This window comes from Lutra lutra, chromosome 8 (assembly GCF_902655055.1).
Source record: "Lutra lutra chromosome 8, mLutLut1.2, whole genome shotgun sequence".
Lineage (NCBI taxonomy): Eukaryota > Metazoa > Chordata > Mammalia > Carnivora > Mustelidae > Lutra > Lutra lutra.
The window spans coordinates 107,908,359-107,933,006 of NC_062285.1; the positions used below are offsets into that span (position 1 = coordinate 107,908,359).

At 35.8% G+C, this 24,648-nt stretch overlaps 1 protein-coding gene and 1 pseudogene across 9 annotated transcripts in view; one reads left to right on the forward strand and one right to left on the reverse strand.

Moving 5' to 3' along the window:
• The window catches only part of METTL25 (methyltransferase like 25), a 151,843-nt gene that overhangs the window by 115,083 nt on the left and 12,112 nt on the right, over positions 1-24,648 (forward strand). For 8 of the 9 annotated variants that reach the window (XR_007129290.1, XR_007129291.1, XR_007129292.1 and 5 more), the window contains 4 exons: positions 114-207; positions 16,593-16,667; positions 17,251-17,322; positions 18,895-19,003. Coding sequence is in view for 1 of the 9 variants with exons in the window: in XM_047740063.1 (XP_047596019.1) it covers positions 114-207; positions 16,593-16,667; positions 17,251-17,322; positions 18,895-18,987 (334 nt within the window). In the remaining 8 variants the exon portion in view is untranslated. Of the gene's footprint in view, positions 1-113; positions 208-16,592; positions 16,668-17,250; positions 17,323-18,894; positions 19,004-19,408; positions 19,535-24,648 lie in introns of those variants that run through there. The other variant, XM_047740063.1, reaches the window with a different exon arrangement.
• On the reverse strand, positions 4,310-5,167 carry LOC125106286 (60S ribosomal protein L6-like; annotated as a pseudogene).

Consider the following 24,648-nt stretch of genomic DNA (forward strand, 5'->3'; position numbering starts at 1 on the left):
TAAAGCTTGTGCCATATATACAGGAAGTATTTAAAAATATTTCATGATTGAATTTAAAATCATCTGTAACTTAAATTGGGAAAACTAAAAAGTGATTCACTTTTATTTTGCAGTGATCGGCATGTTGGTAAAATTTATTCCAAATCCTCTTCCTTTCCGGACTATGTCAGAAAGTCTCTAAAGAAGCTTGGATTAGATGAGTCCAAGGTCAGTATATGATTGTTGTTTTCATAAAAAACAAAACAGGAGAACTTCTAGGAGTAATGAATTGAGATGATACAAAATAATTTACCTTCTACTTTTCTCCCATTTGTGAAAAACGTCTAATTATATTGAGATCATACATCTCTAGAGAGACTCCTCCTTAGGTTTATTCAGATACCATGTACCAGTTCTCAAACCAAAATAGCTAAAAAGCAAGTAACAGAGCAAATGGAAATTATAAGTAAAGCAGGAGCAATAAGACAATAAACTGCATTTATTTAAAGACTGTATAACTAATTAAAATAAAAAATCTTAAATTCAAAAGCCTTTTTGAATGGGAGAATCCTGGAAGGTGATGACATCATAGAGGGGGCCCAAGCTAATAATTGAGAACATAATGTTGAAGGTAAAATGGTAAGCTGGTTGGCTAGTAGTAATAAATATTCTAACCCTGAGAAAAAAATAAACTTTCAATTCAGAGTTATTTACCAAAGTATTAAGTTGAACTTGGACCATAGTGGTATTTTGGGTTTTTTGTTTGTTTTTCTGGGTTTTTTGTTTGTTTGCTAGGGAGGGGCAGAGAGAGAGGGAGAGAGAATCTTAAGCAGGTCATGCCCAGAGTGGAGCCAGATACAGGGATCCATCTCACAACCCTGAGATTATGACCTGAACTGAAATTAAGAGTTGGACACTTAACAACTGAGCCACCCAAGTGCCCCACTCTGGTATTTTGAATTGATTATAAACTGAAATAAAGAATAAAATAGGTGGTTAAAGGAATGAGACGGATTTCTTGAAAAAGTAACACAGGTATGATTACACTGAATCCCTAAAGGGTATTATTTAGTGTACCAGTTTTCACTTACTTCCCAGTTGCTTTATTATTTAAAGCAATTAGACTGTTATTAATCAGATTCCTCCTCTATAAAATGGCTATTCAAAAGCATTTCGAACTCCTATGATGTGAGATTAAATGGGTAATATATATAAAATACCAAGCACAATGTTTTTACATAGTAAATGCAAGCAAGATAGTATTAGTTTGTTTCATTTTTATATATAATTATTATATATTATAGATATATATTAGGATATTATTAATGTTATTTTAATAATATTATTATGCTTTATGTATAGTTTTTATTATTCTGATCTTTATATATGTTTGACCAGTAATAACACAATTAATATGACTCTTGTCAATATTTTTAATTAGTCACCAAATGAAAATCCTTCTAGTCTTACATAAATGAATGAGAATAGACAACTTTTATCTTGATTATTTTATTTCTAGGTTTTTTAAAAAATATTTTTAATAAATCGGACTGGTTTTCCTTCCAGGCTTATTTAATGTACATCTTTATTCCATATCTCAATTTTATATATTGCGGTAATGTCAAGAACACAGACCTAAGCATTATTTTCACAGATGAAGAGCTAATTTTTTACGTAAACTAAAAATATATTATCCTTTGCCAGAAACTAAACAGCAAAAATCCAGAAAAAAATGTTGCTTATCCTTCCTGATAGCTTTCTGTCCAAATTTGTCTGTAATAGCCATAGTAATTATTCCTTCATGCACTTATTATATGACTGATAAGAATTTTTTTAAGGGAAAGAGAGACTAGGGTGTCAGAGGGAGGGTCAGGGAGAGGGAGAATCTGAAGCAGACTCCTCAGTGAATGCAGAGTCTGATGTGAGGGTCAGTCACCCGATGCAAGGCAACCCTAAGATTATGACCTGAGCTTAAACCAGGAGTCAGATGCTTAACCAACTGAGCCACCCAGGCACCCCTGACAGGAATATTAATTAATAACTAATATTTACGAAGCACTTGCTGTGTGGTAGTTATTGTGCTAAGAACATCACAACATTATCTCATTTGCTTTTCACAGAAACACTTATGGTAGATCCTATCATTATCCCCAGTGTAATGATCTAGAAAGAGAGGTGTAAAAAAAGGCAGGTCATTTTCCCAGGGTCAAGGAGCCAGCAAATAGTAAAGGTGGATCTTGAGCACAGATTCAGCTAACATCAAAACCTCAACTGTTAACCACCACTATACTGAGAAATGAAATGTAAAACAAGAGAAATAAAGACTAAGGTACATAGGTATCACCATGCAAAATTAGTCTTAAATTATTCTTTGTCTTAGTTAATAAAGGCAATAATAGTACCCTACTGATTTTTTCATAATACTGTTTAAGCTCATTAAGAACAAATATGTCAGACAAAAAGGAACAAGAAACCCAAGGTGGAACACTTTGGGGGAGGAAGGTACAGAACAACGTAATAACAACGTAACAAATACTTAAAAGCATGTACTGGTGAAAGGTAGGAAACAGATGAGTAGGTGCTTTGGGGGTGGGGGGTTGGTTTGAATTTTAAGCAAGAGGAATTGAGAAAGTTTTATGTCAGGTCAAAGTTGTTGGAAAGAGCACAAAACCAAAGTTATGTTTTTGATCCAATACAAACTCCTAATATTTTTCTCCCATATCATGAAGTATCAATGTTCAAATTAAAGTTTTGACAAGCTCAGTAAAAAGAAGTTTGTGTATGGTTTCATTTTAAAAATGAAATTAATTTTCACATGCAAGTAGTAAAAAGTAAGCACTGAAAAATATCAAAACCATTTAAGTTTAAAATGTTAAATATACCACAGTACTTAAAAGATCTTTGACTAAATTTATTATCATTTATTGATAAACATATAGTTGGGTGTGTGGTGAATGCCTTGATGTGTTTCTAATCTTTTTAAGCAAATCTCTTAATACTCAAAACTATGTAGTTATAAAGTATCTAGAAAATCTCTTAATGTGCTCTGGATATATTTTCAGTTACAAGAAATCATGTTAACTGTATGGAAGTAAACGGAAAACATTGCCAAACAAATTATCATTCCAAAGGAAACCAGAGCTCCATGTACTAGATATCTAAGTGGCTTATGCACAGCTTAAAAGCTTAGTCCATCATGCCTGTAGTCAGTTGTAAAAGACAGCATTGGGCAGTTCCTGAGAGCAGGAATTGGCAGCACTATTGCCGTTTGGATAAGGCTTTGTTGTGGAAGGCTGTCCTGTGCATTGAAGGATGTTTAGCAGCGTCCCTGATCTCTACCCACTGAACGTTGGCAGTAGCACCCCACGGGTATTAAAAAAATATATTAAAATAAAAGGGGTAGTCTCCACACATTGCCAAAAATTCCCTGGGGGGCAAAATCCCCACTCCTCACCCCCAGTTGAGGTCCACTGTCTTCAAGCATTTGTCATCTCAGTGATGCAATTTGCAGTCATCTAACATTTCCATTATAAACCCCATATATTTTTTTAAATGGCATTTTCCATGTTACACCAAGAAACAGAGAGGAAGTGGGAAAAAATCATTGATTCTGTTCTTATATTTTGAAGACTTTTTATTCAAAACAGTCCCCTCCTTGATCTTTCATTTGTATAGCTCTAACTGCTTATAGAAATATTGTTTCAGCCCAGTATAAAATATAGGTCTATTTAAGCAGAGTGTTTAGATTCTGTAGTAAAGTTAAGCCTATCTCTGTATAACCACTGAAAACAATAAATTGTGGCAGAACATCAACTACTTTGCATCAACAAGTAAACTGTTTATAATGAATGAATTTCTTAGAATGAAACTTTTTTTCCCCCAAGTTTCTTTTTTGTTGTTTTTGTTTTGTTTTGTTTTTTTGACAGAGATCACAAGTAGGCAGAGAGGCAGGCAGAAAGTGAGAGAGGGAAGCAGGCTCTCTGTTGAGCGGAGAGCCCAATGCGGAGCTCCATCCCAGGACCCTGGGATCATGACCTGAGCCGAAGGCAGAGGCTTTAACCCACTGAGCCACCCAGGAGCCCCAGAATGAAACATTTGAGTAAAATTCTTATAACATTCAGTTGCTTCTTTGTAAAGTTTATTTTCTAGAACTTGTGTGTTACATAATGAATACTCAAATAATTGAAGTTAATTTCACATATTGAGAAGTAAAAGACAATGAAACTGGTGATTTGATGGGGATGCTATGGAATGGGTAGAGCTGAAAAACTACTAACCTAAAACCTTAATAGAAGTAAGTAAAAGATAATTTATTTTTTTAATGGATCAATTATTTAATTAGGTTCCTTGTAAGAAATGTTAGAACACCGATTTGAGGATAAACTCCATTTGTGAGAGAAATCACAGAGTATAGAATAGTCCTGAAGCTGAGGAACAGCTTTGATTTTTGGCAAAGTTGCAAGTTCACAGCTTTCTGATCAACCTTGCACTACTGTGAGCTCATATTTCTCCTTCTCTGTGTTGAAGATCTCACCTTTTTGCAGTCAGGGTTTACACAGCTTTTTCTTCTGGAAGCAAGCATCAGTGAAATGTTTTGGGATTTTCACACTGCTGATACCAATTTTGATGAAGTTGGCAATGACAGATTTCTGGTGTGTTCTACACAGAGGACCTTAAGTGAGGGCCAGAGGTCCAGTCACAAGTAGCAAACCACTACTCAGTTGCTTCAGGGAAACCACCCTCTTGCCTCTGTGGCGCACAGTGAGGATGATCAGAATGGTCCCAGAAGTGATACTTGCTCACAGTTTTCTCACATGCTGCTTGAAAGGTTTTTTACTGTGGTTCAGCAGCTTTCAAGGTACATCTTCAATCAGGTAATACCTAGGCATTTTGCAAAGTTTAATCTTGGGTACCACCGTTCTTATCACCACCAGCTGGTTTAGTAACAGTAGCAAGAACCTTCTCCTTCATTTGCTTCTCAGCCCAGAATTCAGCTGCTGAATACTTCCTCATATATATATATGGCCTTTCTGCAATATATAGCTGATCAGTAATACCTGCCAATTCCTCTGACTAGGACAGGGTTTCTCTTTTTTGGTGTCTTAGCCTTGAGATTACCCTTCTTAATCTTGCCACCAGGATCAGCCTTCTTGGTTTCAGGTTTCTTCTCAGCTTTTTTACCTGCCATCTTTCAAGATAAGAAAGAACAATGAAGAATAGTTTAGAAAAATATTCTTAGCTATGTTTCCAAAATGGAATAGCAAAAGGAAAACTTTTGAGACCAAAATTATTTAGTTATTCATCAACAAACAGTTATTTTGAAAAATCTCCCATGTGTCAAGAACAGTGTAAACTCTGGGGCTACAAAGATAATTAAGATATAACCTATTTAGAAAAAAAATAAGTGGTTACAATAAAGGGTGAACTACAACAATAGACACATATATAAAGTAGGATGGAAGCATAGAGAAAGGAGTAACTCATTTTGCCTGGGAAAATTTCACAAAGGATATGTCATGCTTTTGTTTGGTCTTGAAGGAATGTATAGGAATTCAAGCAGACAAGGTGGGCAAGTAGGGAGCAAGGAATTCATGGCAGGTACCGAGTGGGGGTTGCTTGTGCATCTCACACACCAATGTGAGAAACATGATTCTGAACTCAGCATTGCTAGAACACAAAGCCAGCAGAAGAGGGAGCAGTGAGAGATGAGGCTAAAGGAATAGGCACATTTGGAGAGGCCAAGTAAACTGATCTTTTGATGTTAAATCAGAGATTTATCAGAGCTAAGAATAAGCACCAGGTGATTTAAATATGGTTGAGAGGGCAGGAATTACTCACTCCACAGGAAAGTCAACAAGTGTAGAGAGCTCATGAACTCTTCCATGTGTTGATATATCCATAAGTGAGATAGATTGAATTCTTTTGACATGTGCATTATGCCCATAAGTAAATTCTGGCTGCTTTTTGTGACCACCATGGTAGTAATTGATTCACAGGAGAATCACCAAGGGATTAAAACCATTGGGTAAAATATTTGTGGGGGAACAGGGTATTTACACAGACTCACAGTACCTACCACAGATTGTTTATTCATTTCAAAAAGTAGATAAACCTTCAAAGTTAGCATCACCAGTAATGAACAAACGGACATCATCTGCCTCATAATGCAGTGCTTTGAAGAAGATACAGCATCACTTACATAACATTCCTGCCAAAAATGCATAACTTGAATCTAACTCATGAGAAAACACCCAGGTAACTGACCTTTTCAAAACATGTCCGTGTCAGATAATGAAGGGAACCATAAACCATCAGGAAAAGGCAACCTACTGAGTGGAAGAAGATATTCATGAATGATGTATCTGATAAGAAGTTAACATCCAAAATAATAAAGAATTCATACAACTCAATATCCAAAAAAAAAAAACAAAAAATAAAAAACAAGCTGATTAAAAAGTGGGCAGAGGATCTCAATAGAATTTTTTTTAGAGAAAACATACAGTTAGTCAGCAAGCACAGGAAATGATGCTCAACATTACCAACCATCAGGGAAATGCAAATTAAAACCACAATGAGATATCACCTCATACCCGTTAGAGTGGCTGTCATCAAAAAGACAAGAAATAAAAACTGTTGGCTAGGATGTGGAGAAAGGAAGCCTTTTGCCCTGTTGGTATGAATGCAAACTGGTGCAGTCACTGTAGAAAACAATATGAGGTCCCTCAAAAAATTAAAAAATAGGAGTGCCTGGGTGGCTCAGTGGTTGAGCATTTGACTCTTGGTTTTGACTCAGGTCATGACCTCATGGGTTGTGAGATCAAGCCCCAAGTTTGGTTCCATGCTGAGCGGGGAGTCTGCTTAAAGATTCTCTCCTTCTGTCCATCCCCCTACTCACACACAAGCTCTCTCACTCTAAAATAAATCTTTTAAGAAAATTAAAAGTAGAACTACCATACAATCCGGCAATTCCATTTCTAGGTATTTATCTGGAAAAAAAGGGAAGTGAAAACACTATAAGACATATGCACCACAATGTTCATCATAGCATTATTTACAGTAGCCAAGATTTGGAAGAAACCTAAATGTTCATAAATAGATGAATGAATAAAGAAGATATGGTATATATACACAATGGAATATAACTCAACCATTAAAGAGCATGAAATCTTCTCAGTTGCAATGTGCATGGACCTAGAGGGTATCATGCTAAGTGAAATAAGTCAGACAGAGAAAGATAAATACCATATGATTTCACTTATATGTGGAATCTGAAAAACAAATGAGCAAACAAAACAGAAACAGACTTGTAGATACAGAGGACAAATTGGTGGTTGCCAGAGGGAAAGGACACAGGGGGATGCAGAGAATAGTTGAAGGGAATTAGGTGGCACAATCTTTCAGTTATAAAATATATAAGATACAGGGGTGTAATATATAGCATAGGGAATATGGTCAATAATAATTTCAATGTGGTTTTAATTTGAATCTCCCTGATGGCTAGTGATGATGAACATTTTTTCATGTGTCTGATAGCCGTTTGTATGTCTTCATTGGAGAAGTGTCTGTTCGTATCTTCTGCCCATTTTTTGATATGATTGTCTGTTTTGTGTGTGTTGAGTTTGAGGAGTTCTTTATAGATCCTGGATATCAACCTTTTGTCTGTACGGTCATTTGCAAATATCTTCTCCCATTCCGTGGGTTGCCTCTTTGTTTTGTTGACTGTTTCCTTTGCTGTGCAGAAGCTTTTGATTTTGATGAAGTCCCAAAAGTTCATTTTCGCTTTTGTTTCCTTTGCCTTTGGAGACATATCTTTGAAAGAAGTTGCTGTGGCTGATATCGAAGAGGTTACTGCCTATATTCTCCTCTAGGATTCTGATGGATTTCTGTCTCACGTTGAGGTCTTTTATCCATTTTGAGTTTATTTTGGTGTACGGTGTAAGAGAATGGTCGAGTTTCATTCTTCTACATATAGCTGTCCAGTTTTCCCAGCACCATTTATTGAAGAGACTGTCTTTTTTTCCACTGTATATTTTTTCCTGTTTTGTCAAAGATTATTTGACCATAGCGTTGAGGGTCCATATCTGGGCTCTCTACTCTGTTCCACTGGTCTATATGTCTGTTTTTATGCCAGTACCATGCTGTCTTGGTGATCACAGCTTTGTAGTAAAGCTTGAAATCAGGTAACGTGATGCCCCCAGTTTAAACCACATTGAGATGCCACCTTACACCAGTTAGAATGGCCAAAATTAGCAAGACAGGAAACAACATGTGTTGGAGGGGATGTGGAGAAAGGGGAACCCTCTTATACTGTTGGTGGGAATGCAAGTTGGTGCAGCCACTTTGGAGAACAGTCTGGAGATTCCTCAAGAAATTAAAAATAGAGCTTCCCTATGACCCTGCCATTGCACTACTGGGTATTTACCCCAAAGATACAGATGGAGTGAAAAGAAGGGCCATCCGTACCCCGGTGTTTATAGCGGCAATGGCCACAGTTGCCAAACTGTGGAAAGAACCAAGATGCCCTTCAGCGGACGAATGGATAAGGAAGATGTGGTCCATATACACTATGGAGTATTATGCCTCCATCAGAAAGGATGAATACCCAACTTTTGTAGCAACATGGACGGGACTGGAAGAGATTATGCTGAGTGAAATAAGTCAAGCAGAGAGAGTCAATTATCGTATGGTTTCACTTATTTGTGGAGCATAACAAATAGCATGGAGGACAAGGGGAGTTAGAGAGGAGAAGGGAGTTGAGGGAAATTGGAAGGGGAGGTGAACCATGAGAGACTATGGACTCTGAAAAACAATCTGAGGGTTTTGAAGGGGCGGGGTATGGAAGGTTGGGGGAACCAGGTGGTGGGTATTGGAGAGGGCACGGATTGCATGGAGCACTGGGTGTGGTGCAAAAACAATGAATACTGTTACGCTGAAAATAAATTTTAAAAATTTAAAAAAAAATAAGGAGGGAAAAAATAATATAACAATTTCATATGGTGACAGGTGGTAAGTAGAATTTTTGTGCTGACCATTTTGTAACGTGTATAAATGTTAAATTACTATGTTGTATACCTGAAACTAATAGCATATGGTATGCCAATTCTTCAATTTAAAAAATGTATCAATTTCATGAAAGACTAAGAAGACTTGAGGAACTGTTCCAGATTAAATGTGACTAGAGATACTAATGCCCCGTTCCAGATTGGATGCTTTAAAAAGGTGGGGGGGCACCTTGGTGTCTCAGTTGATTAAGTGTCTACCTTCAGCTCAGGTCATGATCCCACAGTCCCGGGACCAAGTCTCACATCAGGCTCCCTACTCACTGGGGAGCCTGCTTCTCTCTCTGTGTCCCCCGCTCGTTTTTTCCTCTCTCCCTCTCTCTCTCTTAAAAATAAATAAATAAAAATACTCTTTAAAAAATAAATATCTTTAAAGGGTAGGGGGCTATAAAAGGCATTATTAGGACGAATGGTGAAATTTCAACATGGACTATATAATAGATAATAATACTTGATCATTGTTAAATTACTGAGCTTGATTACTGCAGTCATGTAAGAGCATATCCTGTTCCTAGAATCCACGTGCTGATGCATTTAAGGATGAAGAGTCATGACGTCTGTAATTTACTTTCAAATGGATCAGCAGTAACAACAATAATAAAGGTGGATGGATGGATGGTTATAATGAATGTAGCAAAATAGTAATGATAGGTGAATCTAAGTAATGGGTATATAAATGTTGCACTTTCTGAAGCTTTAATTAAAAAAAAAAAAAAGGGGCGCCTGGGTGGCTCAGTGGGTTGAGCCGCTGCCTTCGGCTCAGGTCATGATCCCAGGTCCTGGGTTCGAGCCCCGCGTCGGGCTTTCTGCTCAGCAGGAAGCCTGCTTCCTCCTCTCTCTCTGCCTGCCTCTCTGCCTACTTGTGATTTCTCTCTGTCAAATAAATAAATAAAATCTAAAAAAAAAAAAAAAAAAAAAAAAAAGAAGGTAAAAAAAAAAAAAAAAATTGGAAACCTGAAACCACTAAACCCGAAGGAAGTGAACCTCACGTAAAGTAAAAACAACAAAAGTTTTTGAAGAATTAAAATTTAGCCTACATTAATATTGAGAAGGGTGGGAGCCAATTAGAGAAGATAAAGGTCTTCTAGTAAAGGACAGAAATCGTTTCAGGTCTTTTTAGAGGCCTTTACTAGATGTTCTCAGAGATACTGTGGCCCAGCCTAAGCCTGCCTCTCAGTCTGATACAAGTGTACCTTTGTGCTGCCACTAACCTCATCACCCCTATTGACTGTGACTTACCTGCCAAAGCTGCTGGCTACCAGCTGTCAAAAGCCACATTTAGACAGATTCCTTACCTACTAATCAAGCATCTTTTTGCCTTACATAAAATATTAATCATTGTCCATATTTTGTAACTATAATTCTACATTTTAGGAAAACAGTACAGCAAGCATGTAGAACATCAATATAGTTTATATTCAGACCAATTTTTTTTTCTTTCTTTTTTAAAAATTTTATTTATGGGATGCCTGGGTCACTCAGGCATTGAACATCTGCCTTCGGCTCGGGTCCTGATCCCAGGGTCCTGCAATTGAGCCCTGAGTTGGGCTCCCTGCTCAGTGGGGAGCCTGCTTCTCCCTCTCCCACTCCCCCTGCTTGCATTCCCTCTCTTGCTGTCTCTCTCTCTCTGTGAAATAAATAAATAAAATCTTTTAAAAAAATAAATATTTTATTTATTTGAGAGAAAGTAAGAGCAAGCATGAGCAGGGGGATGAGGCAGAGGGAGAGGGAGAAGCAGGCTACCACTGAGCAGGGAGCCCAATGCAGGGCTCAGTCCTAGGACTCTAGGATCATGACCTGAGCTGAAGGCAGAAGCCTAACCCACTGAGCCACCCAGGTACTCCTTAGACCGTCTTTTCTAATGCTTCTTTATAGAAAGGTGTTCCACATTAGAATTCATACCTTAATGAACTTCATTTTTTCCTATTGGAAAATAGCTGTGAAGGATCCCATTTTAATAATTCTTTTTTTTAAAGATTTTATTTATTTATTTGATAGAGAGAGAGATCACAAGCAGGCAGACAGGCAAGCAGAGAGAGAGAGGGAAGTAGGCTCCCCGCTGAGCAAAGAGCCTGATGTGGGGCTCAATACCAGGACCCTGAGATCATGACCTGAGCTGAAGGCAGAGGCCTAACTCACTGAGCCACCCAGGCGCCTCTTAATAATTCTTTTTTAAGTGCCATAGCAGACCATCTCTTTACTATTTGTTTATAGATTGTCAGTAGTTAAAAATACCATGGATATAAAACGTCTTGTATAATGATTTTGTATGCCAAGTTCTTCCAGTTCAGGAAGGAAGGAGGGAAGAAAAAAGTTCAGAACAAAATTAATTGGAAGGTTATCCTGAACTTTCAGTGGACCTTGGGAGAAAAAGAAATCATAGGTCAATGATTTGGAGATCACTTTTCTGGGAACTGTGTAGTAATTTATTCCCTTTTCCAGAAACTCAGTAGTTCTGATCTCCCATACCAGGATCTGAGAGCTCTGAAGACTTTATTTTCTTGCAAGAATGTCATTTCTATATTTTGTATCTAGCAGAACAGGTTGACGTATGTGATAAGACTATGACTTTCAGCACTTTGTTCAAGTGTTTGAGCAGCTCAGATACTTCTTTAGGAAACTTTTGGCCCTCCTTGTAGGCACATGTGCAGTTCCTTTCATGCAGTCAGGTAAGTACTAAAGAGTTGGGGAGCTTTTGAGGGAGTCCTGTTTGGAAATCAGAAAGTACATGAGCTTTTTTTCCAAGTGCAAATCCAGACCTCAGAAGTCTAACCATGGCGGCAGATAGGATTTGTCCAGAGCACTGTTCAAATCCTTGCCTTTGCTTCTGTTACCCTGATGTCATCACTGTCGTGCAGCGCAGCTTCCTCTTCAGGCTTTAAATTTCTAGTTTTCCCCTTTGTTCAGTTTTCGTGCTTTTTCCCCCACTTCTAATGAACTAGAGATCATGTGACCTGTCCAGTGTATTTTTTGGATTCTCAGCACAGTTCTAATTGTTAATGGTAAAACCCTAATCCTTCACCTATTATACCTTCTAATTTTATCTCAGTTAAGCCTCATTACTTCAGAATGTGGCCTTGAACCCCGCAGCAGCTGCAGATGAATTACCTATGGTATCTCATGAATGTCCCATGATTTCTTGGTCTTACCTCAGTAACAGTAAAGAACTTTGAACTAAACCCCACTCCCCACCTTTTTTTTTTTATTCATTTATTTGACAGAGAGAGACACAGCCAGAGAGGGAACATAAGCAGGGGGAGGGAGAGATGCAGAAGCAGGCTTCCACTGAGCAGGGAGCCTGATGTGGGGCTCGATTCCAGAACTCTGGGATCATGACCTGAGCTGAAGGCAGACATTTAACGACTGAGCCACCTAGGCACCCCTCCCTCCCCACTTTTAATACACATACTACCCATCCAAATTCTAGATACCCAGCCCCTATCTTTTTTCTTGAATTTTTTGATATGAGTAAAGCTGACACACAATGTTCTATTACTCTCAGGTATACAACATAACGATTCAGCTTCTTTATATGTTATGCTGTGCTCACCACAAGTGTAGCTACCATCTGTCACTATACAACACTATTACAATACCATTGATTACATCCCATATGTTGTACCTTTATTCCAGTGACTTCTTCATGCCATAACTGGAAACCTGGATCTCCCACTCCCTTATACCCATTTTGCCCATCCCCCTCCCCACTAGAAACCATGAGTTTGTTCTCTGTATTTTATAGGTCTGATTCTGCTTTTTGTTTGTTCATTCATTTGTTTTTTAAGATTCCACATATGAGTAAAATCATGGTATTTTTCTTTCTCAGTCTGACTTCACTTAGTATGATACCCTCTGGATCTGTCTATGTTGTCATAAATGTCTGTATCAAGTCACATCATTGAGGAACTATATTCCACTATTTACAACCCTATGCCTACAGTAAGTCATCCTTGTAGGGATGCAGTATCAGAATTACGATTAAATTGTTTGCTTTTATTATGGTTTTAAGAAGGAAGATATGTGGTCATTTGATTGCAAAAAATAAAGATATACTCAGGTTTTCTAAGTAATTCGTGGGAGGCTATTCTAGGAATACATATACTTAAAAGAAAGACTGAGATCTCTTGGCTTCACAAAAGCTAGGAAAGTGATATACAGCCTAGTCTCCTCAGAATGTGTTTTGTTAATGAGAGCTCTACCCTAAGAGATATTTCACTCTCTGTTCTAGGTAAATTTTCTCTCCAGATTTTTGCTTATTTATAAGTTATTTATTCATGCCTCTGCTTTCCACCTGCAGCAAACTTTGTATATCACTTTTATCACTTCCCCTCACTGCACAGCCTACTCTCTCCCTGACCCAGAAAAAGAGGAGCTAGTTGATTCATTTGATTGCTTTCACAGCTGTTTGGGTAGAATTTTTATAAACAAACACTCTAAATCAAATAAGGTGAGAGAGGTAGAATGGGGGAAACTGTACCTGCAGGAAGATTTTTACATAAGTTGCAGCCTAGGAGTCTTTCCTGAAGCAGTGATAGGGCAGAAACACATTAAAATGGGGCTTAGGTTTTAGAGGCATTCAGAGTCTTAATGTATTTTGTATGAGGATATTTTTGAACATTCAATAAAGACAATATTTCAAAACTTTTTCATATTATCTAGGTTCTGTTATATAACAATCTACATGATAATTTAATTTTTAATGATAGGACAATCTCCTCCAGAGAACACTTAACTTACTTCTTTTGTGCCTTAGCTATCAGGAGGTTCAATTGTACATTTTTTTTTTAAGATTTTATTTATTTATTTGACAGACAGAGATCATAAGCAGTCAGAGCGGCAGGCAGAGAGAGGGAGGAGGAAGCAGGCTCCCCGCTGAGCAGAGAGCCCGATGCGGGGCTCGATCCCAGGACCCTGAGATCATGACCTGAGCCGAAAGCAGAGGCTTAACCCACTGAGCCACCCAGGCGCCCCTCAATTGTACATTTATACTTGATTCCAGCAGCTGTCCTTAGCGAGGTGACTTTGGTGTCATGTTTTTCTCCTTTTAATTGTACACCCTTGAGAATTTATCCTTTCTTTAAGGCCCTACCTTTGATATGTTTCTATGTATCATATTATAAAGAACTTCAAATTATCTTTGAAAATGAGCATACTATTAATAATGAAGTGTCCTGTAACTTATGATTGTACAGATTTGTAGCCATTACATTTGGTAAAAAACAAAACAAGAATTAACAATTATACATTCAAATTGAGATCAAAAACAGTATGTCAATATTCTATGTAAAAGCCACACCTAATAACATTTTAAGGGCAAATGCACAAGAACCAGTAAACCAAAGCTGGACACTGTAGACTGATAAACTGTTGTTAGCTGAAGTCCCTATTTTAATCAGAATTCCTTAGTTTTTACCTAATGCCTTTTTAGTTCCACAGTCCCATCCAGGATGTCACACTGCATTTAGTCCTATTGGTTGTGACAGTTTCTCAGACTTGTCTTGTTTTTGATGACCTTGAGAGTTTTGAGGAGTACTGATCAGACATTTTGTAGAATGTTCCTTCACTTGGATTTGCAGTTATTTTCCTCATAATTGGACTGGAGCTAAAGGTTTCTGAGAGGAAGACCATAGAGATAGAGTACCATGTTCCTGTCATATCAAGGGTATTTTTTTTTTTAAGGTTTTTATTTACTTATTTGTCAGAGAGAGAGGGCAAGCAAGAGGAACAGCAGGCAGGTGGAGAAGCAGGTTCCGCACTGAGCAAGGAGCCAGGTGTGGGACTCAATCCTACCACCCTGGGATCATGACTGAGCCACCCAGGCTTCCCTCAAGTGTATCTGTTAATATAACTTACCATCACTGATGTTGACATTGAGTACCTGGCTGAGATAGTGTGGACTTTAGGTGACAACAGTGTATCAGTCTCCAGTGTCCAGCTTTGGTTCATTTAAACAACAGACTTCCATTATTTTTTAGAATCACACAAAACTAACAAATAGAAACCAAAACACAAACTCCTTCGTTAACAAAATCAGAAAGCATGTTTAATCTCAAATCCTGTGTGTTATGAATGCAGAAGGATACCAAGAGAAAATTCCAAGAGTCACAGATCACCGACAAAACCAACAGAACACAGTTCTCTAAAGTGGAATATGCGGAGAAGCCAAGTCAACCATTCCTAGTTTGGAACAAATGCAGTTGATGACCAGGGTAGTGCTTCCTAATTTAGCATAAAAGAGAAACAAAGAATACTGGAGAACCCATGGAATCACATTGAAAAACCATGTTTATAGGAAGCAATGTGCTGGTGAAGCAAGATTTTAAAGAAAGTGTGAGTTCTGAGTTGTCCTGTAACTGCTGATCTCAGAAGGTGGGAGAGAAGTAAAGACCAAATAAAAGCTCTAATTCAAACACACACACAATTTTGTAAGATGAGAATTTCTGCTGGCTTGAAGTTCAGGCCTGGATCCAATTCAGTATACACTAGTGCAAAAATTTGGTTCAGGAAGTAGTCATTTGATTGAAAGATGGGCAAAATTTTAAAAAGGGTTGGGAGAAGGAGGTATAATCTGCTTGGGTTCTGTACCAAGGGAGAAATCTTTTCTGCCAGGCTGCACTAGAAATTGATTGAGACAAAAACTTTTCACTCTTACCTTCTTGTACTTTCGAAGTTCAAAAGAAATTTAATGCAGTAAGAAAAAGAATAAAGGCTTTGAAAAAAAATAATAAATTCATTTAGACATCTGCAAAAGATCTAAATACAAATCCTTTCAGATTTTTTACTTGTTTTCATCCAGTCTTTCATTTGTTTTGACCATATGTAATTTGATAGCAGTTTCTTCTGATGGCTTTCCTTTATCATGCCTTTCAAAAAGGCATCCAATTTATAGAAAAAAAAAACTTCTGCTTTTGCGTTAGTATTTCATTAGTTATGTAATACTTATATCAAGTTTAGACATGAATACAGTTGACTCAGTAAAGATAAAGTTCAGCTGGTGTGAACAGAAGCATGTGTATTTTTAAAAGTGGCCTGCGAACCCCAAGTGCTCAGTACTATAAGGCATTCTGTGTTTTGGAGAAAAATCAGAAAGTAATGCTTGTTGGTGGATTGTTAAGTGGATGTTAGAGTAAATTACCTTAAATGTGAACATATGTCCTTATTGTGTTCTTGTTGCCTTTGAAGATTATTCTTTAGGACATATAGATACAACATTTTAAATCTTTAATTTTACTGGAAAAAATGTTTATTGAGCTCCTGTGTACTCCAAGCATAGAAACAAGTAAAAGTAAATATTTCATCTATTTACTAAAATTAAACAGTAGTAATAGGCTGTTACTGCTGATTTTATTTATGGTATGCTAAATAAACTAGGTACAGAAGAGATCAGTGAAAGAACTTTGTTATATTGACTTGCTTCATGCGTATCCTTAGAGTTCTTCAGACACCGAGGTTTGTTTTAAATTGTTATGTTGATTTTACTTTAGGGGTTATGTCTGATAAGGAAAAACTTTTTTTAACTGTTGTTAAATTTCTTGTTGTTGTTTTATCTTGAAGCTGCCAGAAAAAGTTATAATGGACTACTACGAGAAGTATAAGCCTAGAATGAATGAGCTGGAAGCTTTTAATATGGTAAATCTCAGAATTAAACCTATTAAATTAGATATGTTGCTAGACTTGAATAGGGTTCTATTAAATTTTATTATGGGACCAACCAATCTATGTTGTTTTTCTCTTACTGCAGAAAAACCCTTTTGGATCATTTCCTATTTCAGAACTATATTAGGTGTCAGTAATGTAATAAAGAGAACACATGGTAGATTTCTCTTAAAGTGTATCATAAATGCACAGAAAGAAATTTCAGAGTTCTTTGAACACATATTGATATCAATGCAGTTATTTCACAAGCATTCCTTTTAATGAATTTTACTTTTAGTACCTTTGAAAGCTCTCTATCACATATGTAGGACTGCCTTTGGATTCTACCTCAAAGTCATCCAAAGGACATTCTTTTCCTATTATCATTAAAGAAAAACTTTTCATCTCTGCAGTATTCATTTTCTGAAGATATACAATTGGTATTGGAGATTTAGCCTTACATAAATTTCTGTAGATACATTTTCTTGAACATAAGTGTTAAGCTAGTTTGTTGGGGTTTTTTTTGTTTTGTTTTGTTTTTTTAAGTTCTACCATCCTATCTTATTCTTTCTTTTAGTTGAAAGTTGTTCTGGCTCCTTGTATAGAGGCATTGATTCTTCTAGATCGACTTTGCTACCTAAAAGAACAGGTAAATTATGATATTTTAAAATACATAATAAATATCTTCATAAAATCCAGTAAATGGACCCAGTTATATCTAGAGTAAGTTTCTTTGACCTAAAACTAGTCAGATAATTTTTCTCATTATATTTTTGAGGTTTAAATATTCATTCTATCTCTTTTTAAACATAAACATATGTACAACAGATGTTTTCAGCAAGGCTTCTTTTATAAAAGTTTATATTCTTTTAATTGTATGGTAATTCCTATACAGTAGGCAGTACACATAACCATCATATATGACATAATGTATAGCTAAAATTAATAAAGGCCAGATATAAAAGATAGTATGTATATTTTCATTTTATAAGAATTTACCTTTTAAATCACTTTTGGATTTTGGACATACGCACTCCACAGTATAAAAATTTCTTCTGATCAGTGCAAATTACTTTTTTTTTTTCACAGTCTTGTTTGTTTTACCTTTGTTGAATGCCCCCCAAAATTGTTTTCTTGTTTATCTTTAGGGAAAATACTTTTTTGCAGATTTTACTCTGGCTGTGATCAAAATAGTTATGTGAACTATTTAAATTAAACCCACACATGGATTCAGTCTTAAGTTTCCATCATCAGTGCTTTATTTTAACAATTTTATTTTATCATAGTGGGTAGTTTTACTTCTTCAGCAGGCCATTTGGAACAAATGAATTTTAATAAATTTGCTTTTGTTCTAATTCGTATTTTTATGGAAAAAGGCAATTTTTAAATATTTGGATTTGTTTACTTTCTTAAACTGCCAACTAACTTAGAGTCACTGGAAATGTTAGTTTTCCAAATTTGTAGGTGACAGCATCAGGCCTGTTTTACTAGGTACTCCCTATGTCCCTTTTCAAAACAATTTCCATTGACCTAAATAAAATAAGTGGTAAAAAAATAAGTAAATAAAATGAGTAAATGGTATGCATGAAGATTAATAGATTGGTAATGAAGTGATAGAAATCATATTAATTTGTTAATACTTTAAATATTTAAATAGTAACATTTTAAATAATAATATTATAAGAGTAATATTAGAGATTTTAAATGAAGAATTAAAAAATTAAAAATAATTTCATCTTTCAGCATTAATTTAAATTTTTGATATTTTTTCTAGTGCCTTTCTCTAATATATATATGCTACACATGTATGTATGAGCACACTATGCCTGCTTTAATTAAAATTGGAATCAAATTATAAGTATAGTTTTGCATATAATTTGTTTCATTTTATTCAAAAATTTCCCAACTCATTAAATATACTACAGAAGCTGGATAATGTTTCATCATATAATAATTTGTTTCCGTAATACCCAATTTTTTTTGACCACTTCATTTTTCACAATTGCAGCAAAGAGTAACCTTGTACTTCACTAGCTATATACCTCTTTATTTCCACAGAGGTGAAATTATAAATGTTAATTCCATTCAACAAAGAATAATTTTCTTTTACATAGTTTGTTTTTTATGTTCTTTTTTTAATATTACAGTATATAGTCTAACTCATCTTTCATTCTTATCTTCAACAAATTGCTATGTATTTAAATCACTTATCAATTTGCAGGAAGATATTGCATGGGTTGCACTTGTGAAGTTGTTTGATCCTGTGAAATCTCCCAGATGTTATGCTATTATTGCCCTGAAGAAGCAGCAATGATTTCAGTTGAAGCAAGGTATTAGATGTATCTGTTTGTGGAGCCTATCCCTAATTTTGCTCTTCTGAACATTTGTGTTGTGTTATGTAAATATTTGAAAAACATTGCTCTATATTTTAAATAAACAATAAAATACTAGTTAACAACAGAATACCATAATCTATTTTTCCATTGTCAAAGCATACATTAATAAAATAAGAACTCATGGAAATCGTAAAAAAGGATTGACCCACATTCCTGAATTAGTATATCAGTAGGACATTGTGATCTGACATTTGTTTTCTGTTGTATTTGAGACTTTAGATATTTGCTGCACACCACATTTTGACTTTTACTGACTTAAAAACTTTTATTGACAGGAATGGTAGAGGTATGTATATCATAAAATAGTTGGTGACGAAGATCCTTTGCATTTTTCTCCAGATTTTGGAAGGATTTTCCATGTTATCCAGAGGGAAAAATCCACATTTAAAGGGAAAAAAACACCCAGGAACCAGGCAGACATAAAAAGTGCTTACTAAGTGAGTTTTAATCTAAGTTACGTGAGGAAATATTTTGTGCCCTTAAAGGAGTGTACATCTTGTGAGATCATCACTTTCAGGATTCTTGAAGCTGTTTATCTTACTAAAATCCAGGGCTGGATTGCACTTGATGGAATTACCTTGTGCTCTGTAGAAAGCCAGTCTGAGAAAAGCAGGAGTGAAGGAAAGAAGGCCTGTGCTGTGGGTGGTGTGGTGCAGCCTTCTTTCACCTGCAGAAATCTTGAGGTTTCTAATATAGAGATGGACACAGAAGAGATGGACAGTTGGGGAAAAGCTTCCTTGATGCTCAGGAAAAGACTACGAAAATTCTTCCAGCACAAGTAGCTACTCTCTTAAATTTTAGAGTCTATCCGCAGATGAAAAGAGTAACTTTTGCTTTGGGTTGTGATACTAAGTTTACAGCCAGTATATATATGAATGATCAGGTACTTTGTATAGCTAGCACAATACTGGGGAAATTAACCATTTTTAAGCTTATGGAAAATTTCAAATGTGTTCAGAAGTGAAGAATCCAATGAATCCCCTTGTACTCATCACAAACTTCAGTAATTATCAACTTTTTACCAATCTTCTTTCACCTATACACTTACAAGCAAGCATGCACACACTCATATTTGCCACCCCAGGCCCCACTCACAGATACGTAAAATTTTGAACTTTTCCCCTGATGACCAAATATTTATATAACATTATTTTCTCCTTATAATAAAGAAAAAGAAACTTCATATATGTAAAGCCCTGTTTAGTATAGAGAAGTGAATTCCAGCTGTTTCAAAACCAAGGAAACTTTTTAGTAACTTCCCCGTGTCTTAAAACGTTAGAAAGTACATTTACCAATTAATGCTTTCTGTTTTTATTAGAGACATTTGTGTGACTCAAGCTAATCCACATGAGATAACCTCAGATCACACTGAGATTATAATATTTCAGCAAAAAAACAAAGAAATATAATATTTTGATAGGACTGTGGCTTTATAAGTATCAGTCCCCATTGCAATGTTTGTAGACTCTCATCTCATAAAAACTACTGTTGGAGAACTCATTTACAGTTGAGCTAAGGAATGTGGGGTACTGGCGGGAGCATAAGTCATGACAGTTAAATTCTAACTGGGCTACAGCAAGACTCTTAATATGGCAAAGCCTCATTTGTAAAGTGGGGTTTCACTTAGTTTTCGTTTTGGAAACATTTATTGAATGATTATCATGTGTCAGAGGTTATGCTCAGCACTGGCAGCATGGAGGTAAACAAGACATGCCCGTTCTTAAAGAGTTCACAGTCTAGTGAGGAAGACAACAAAATTACGAATTACTATAATCAGTACTGTAATTATTGCATAGGGCAGAGAGGGTCAGGACATAGGATCCTTTATGGTATCTTCAGCGGTAGACTTCAGGGACAGATAGACTCATAGCATAGTTTAGATTCATGTGAGTTAAATTGTTGTGTGTCCTTGTGTAAGCCACTTTAGTATTCAGTATGCCTCAATTTCTCATCTGTAAAAGGAACATAAGAATAGAATTCATTTATAAGGTTGTTATGAGGATTAAAGGAATAAATATGTTTTTGAACTCCCCCAAAATATCCCCAGGGAATCTGTTAATAAAGCAAAGTTAAGTTTATTAGAACTCTCTGTAGTGTTAAAGGATTCTGCCTTGACAGTCTGAAGGTGAAGTCAGGAGACGATATTTACAGGATTGCAAAGTCTGGGCTCAAGTGGTTTAAAAAAGGTGGCTCTTTTCAGGTGGGGACCAGACCACAGTTTGGAAAAGTTCATGACAATAGTTTTATGATTGGTATCTATAGCAAGGGAAAGGTCTTGAAGAAGTCTTGATAAGCAAACTGTTACTTGATAAGTGAGCTTTTTGCCAAGGTGAGCAGATTGTCCAAGATAAATTAATATATGATTTTTTCTTGAAGCAATGAAGTTATTTATTGGCTTACAGTCTTAACTTTCCTGGGCAAAGTTTTTCTTTCTTTCTTTTTTTTTTTTAATTTAATTTTTTTTTTCAGTGTTCCAAGATTCATTGTTTATGCACCACACCCAGTGCTCCATGCAATACGTGCCCTCCTTCATACCTACCCCCACTCCCCTAACCTAACCCCCCACTCCCCTCCCCTCCACAACCCTCACTTTGTTTCTCAGAGTTCACAGTCTCATGGTTCGTTTCCCCTTCTGAAAGTTTTTCTTTAACAAATCACGTTGGTATAGGTGGTCTCAGTTCTTAGGCCCCTTAGCTCTGTCAGATTAATGCAGATGGTTCCAGTTCTCAATATAAAGCAATTAATTCTTGGTACATACATATATTAAGCAAAGAGTGTAGGATGGTAGGCTACATCTAGATATATCAGTAATTCCATTAAATATAAATTGAATGCTTCAATTATAAAACAAAAAGATTGACTTACTGGAAAAAGAGTGCCCAATAACATGTTAGTTAGAAGAAACAGAACTAAAACAAGGGTGAAAAAAGTTCAAAAGTAATAGAAAAGGCATATTTGCAGATATTCATCAAAAGGAAAATGTATGAATGAAAAGTAGATAATTAGTTAATGTCAGGCAAAAAAAATTCTTTACTATAAAGAGAAATCCTTCATAATGAAAAAGCTTCAGTTTGCCAGGAAATATAACAATTATAAGTTGGCATGTAGTTAATAACATAATCTAAATATATAAAACAAAAATTATAAAAGAAATAAATCTATAATCATGCTGGGAATATTTTCATGCTCCCATCTATCTTATGAGAAAAGCAAACAAAATCATAAAGATATGAGATTTGAACAATGAAAAAAGTAAAACTGACCTGATGGACAAATACAATACACTGTTCCCAACCACTACATCATTTTTTTCAAGTACATGTGGAGTATTTTTTAAAAAATGACCATGTGCTGGGCTTTGAGATAAATTGTAATAAATTTTCAAAAAATGGAAATTATAGCTTCTGACCCACAATGCACTTAAGCTTAAAAAAATTGTTTTAAATCTAAGTAGAAAATTCTCATATACTTTAAACTTAAGAATTATACATGTAAACAACTTTTGAGTCTCAGAAGAAATCACAGTGGAAATCAGAAAATATTTTGAGTAATAATGAAAATAACTGAATTATAATGGTAACACTGCCCATCAAAACTTGTGAGATGAGCTAAACCATAACATAAGAAAACATTAGCTTTGAACACATATTAGAAAAGGAAGAGACTAAAAATCAAAATATTATTAGTTAGTGAAAGAAATACACAGAGACGATTAACACCTTCAAAAGTTGGTTCTTAGATAACTAATAAAACTCATACAACTCTGGCAAGACTAATCATTAAAAAGATAAACATACAAATAATCAATATCAGGAGTATAAAAGGGAACATACCGCGTTGCCTGGGTAGCTCAGTGGGTTAAAGCCTCTGCCTTTGGCTCAGGTCATGATCTCAGGGTTCTGGGATCAAGCCCCACATTGGGCTCTCTGCTCAGCAGGGAACCTGCTTCCCCCCCCCTCCCCGCTCTCTGCCTATTGTTCTGCCTCCTTGTGATCTCTCTCTCTCTGTTAAATAAATAAATAAAATCTTTAAAAAAATAAAAATAAAAAATAAAAGGGAACATGCCAAGAAATTTGCCAATACATTTATGATAATAAATGCATGAAATGGAAAACGTTTTCAAAGAAGCACAGTATGCCAAAACAGCCTCAAGAAGGAAAATAAAATATGAATATTCATACAACTATTAAATTGAATCTGCAATTAATCTTTAATTAATTTCCCACATCTCAATAAAAGTACTTTGTAGATGTGGCACAAAATTCAGTCAACCACTGTCTGTTTCCAATACTATGACTAAGACTATTCTAGACACTATAGGTTGGGGAGAAAGATTCATAGAACTAGACTATTACAGTTCCTAATCTTGAAGAGTTTATAATATAGTCATTGAAACACATATAAGAGTCATATGGAGGAGTTAAGATTTAGATAATGATATTTGGAAAGGAAAAAAAGTATGTACATAAACACATAGTCCTTTACTCTGAACTACCTTTGTCCTAAACTGTTCACTTCTGTTCCATTCTCCTCTTTAATTATAGGTTCCTTTAGGTTGTTTCTAAATGTGGTCAGTAGAATGGCTTATTTTCAGGTAGGAGGACTGTTTAAGAAATAACCTGCTATGTGAAATATGTGCTTTGCTAACCTGTGACCAAAGGAACTGAAAGTCTCCAAACCTCCCCAGATGGTTTGTACTTGGCCAGTGATGCTACTGGCTGCATGTACGGGAATTTATTAGTTGATGTATTTATCTCAATGGATTGCCTCATTAAGTTTGCAGATGTTCTGTCAGTGGGAAGACCTTTAAAAAAATTATGCTGTTTTTATTAGAGTTTTCCAATGCACAATCCAGAATAAGAGAGTTAACACATTTCAGCACAGAACAAAGTAGCATGTATTTAAATCTCGTGGGAGGAGAAGCCTTTAACTTGTACTCAGACAGTTATAATTGAACATGTTGAATTTGAGAAAAAACAAAAAAGTATACAAATTCCAACCTAAAATTCACCATTTGGTCAACATGGGACTTAGTGTGCATTAGCTAATCATGTTGAACTAAGTGCACATATATTCTGAGTTAGCTCCCCTCTCAGGAAAGAATCCAGTCTTCTATTACTGCTACAGCTCTTTAAGCAAAAGATTCAATGATGGCTTTCCGTCAGGCAAAGTATACTCAAATAATGTGTTTCAGGGGAAAGATAAAACAATTCCAGATACCATTTGATTATAATAACAAACATCTCTGTATTCCGGTAACTTCAGAATATTTCTAATTTTAATAGACAGTATAGCTGCAGGTAAACCTCTATGAATAAAGGCATACGAAAAGACCTTAAATCATGAAAAAATTAAGTATTATATTTCTACTTAAGCTAACTTAGAAGAACAGAACTAAAAATAGTATTGAAGGCAAAGAGATTTACTTTTAACATATATTGGAATGCGAAATATCTTTCTGTGTATATAAATTGTTCCCTTTAAAGGCTCCAGAACTATTCACATTACCAGTTTCTGCTAGGTTCAAGAAGCCATCCCTGAGTGCCCATTACACTGTACTGAGGAATGATATTTAGGCT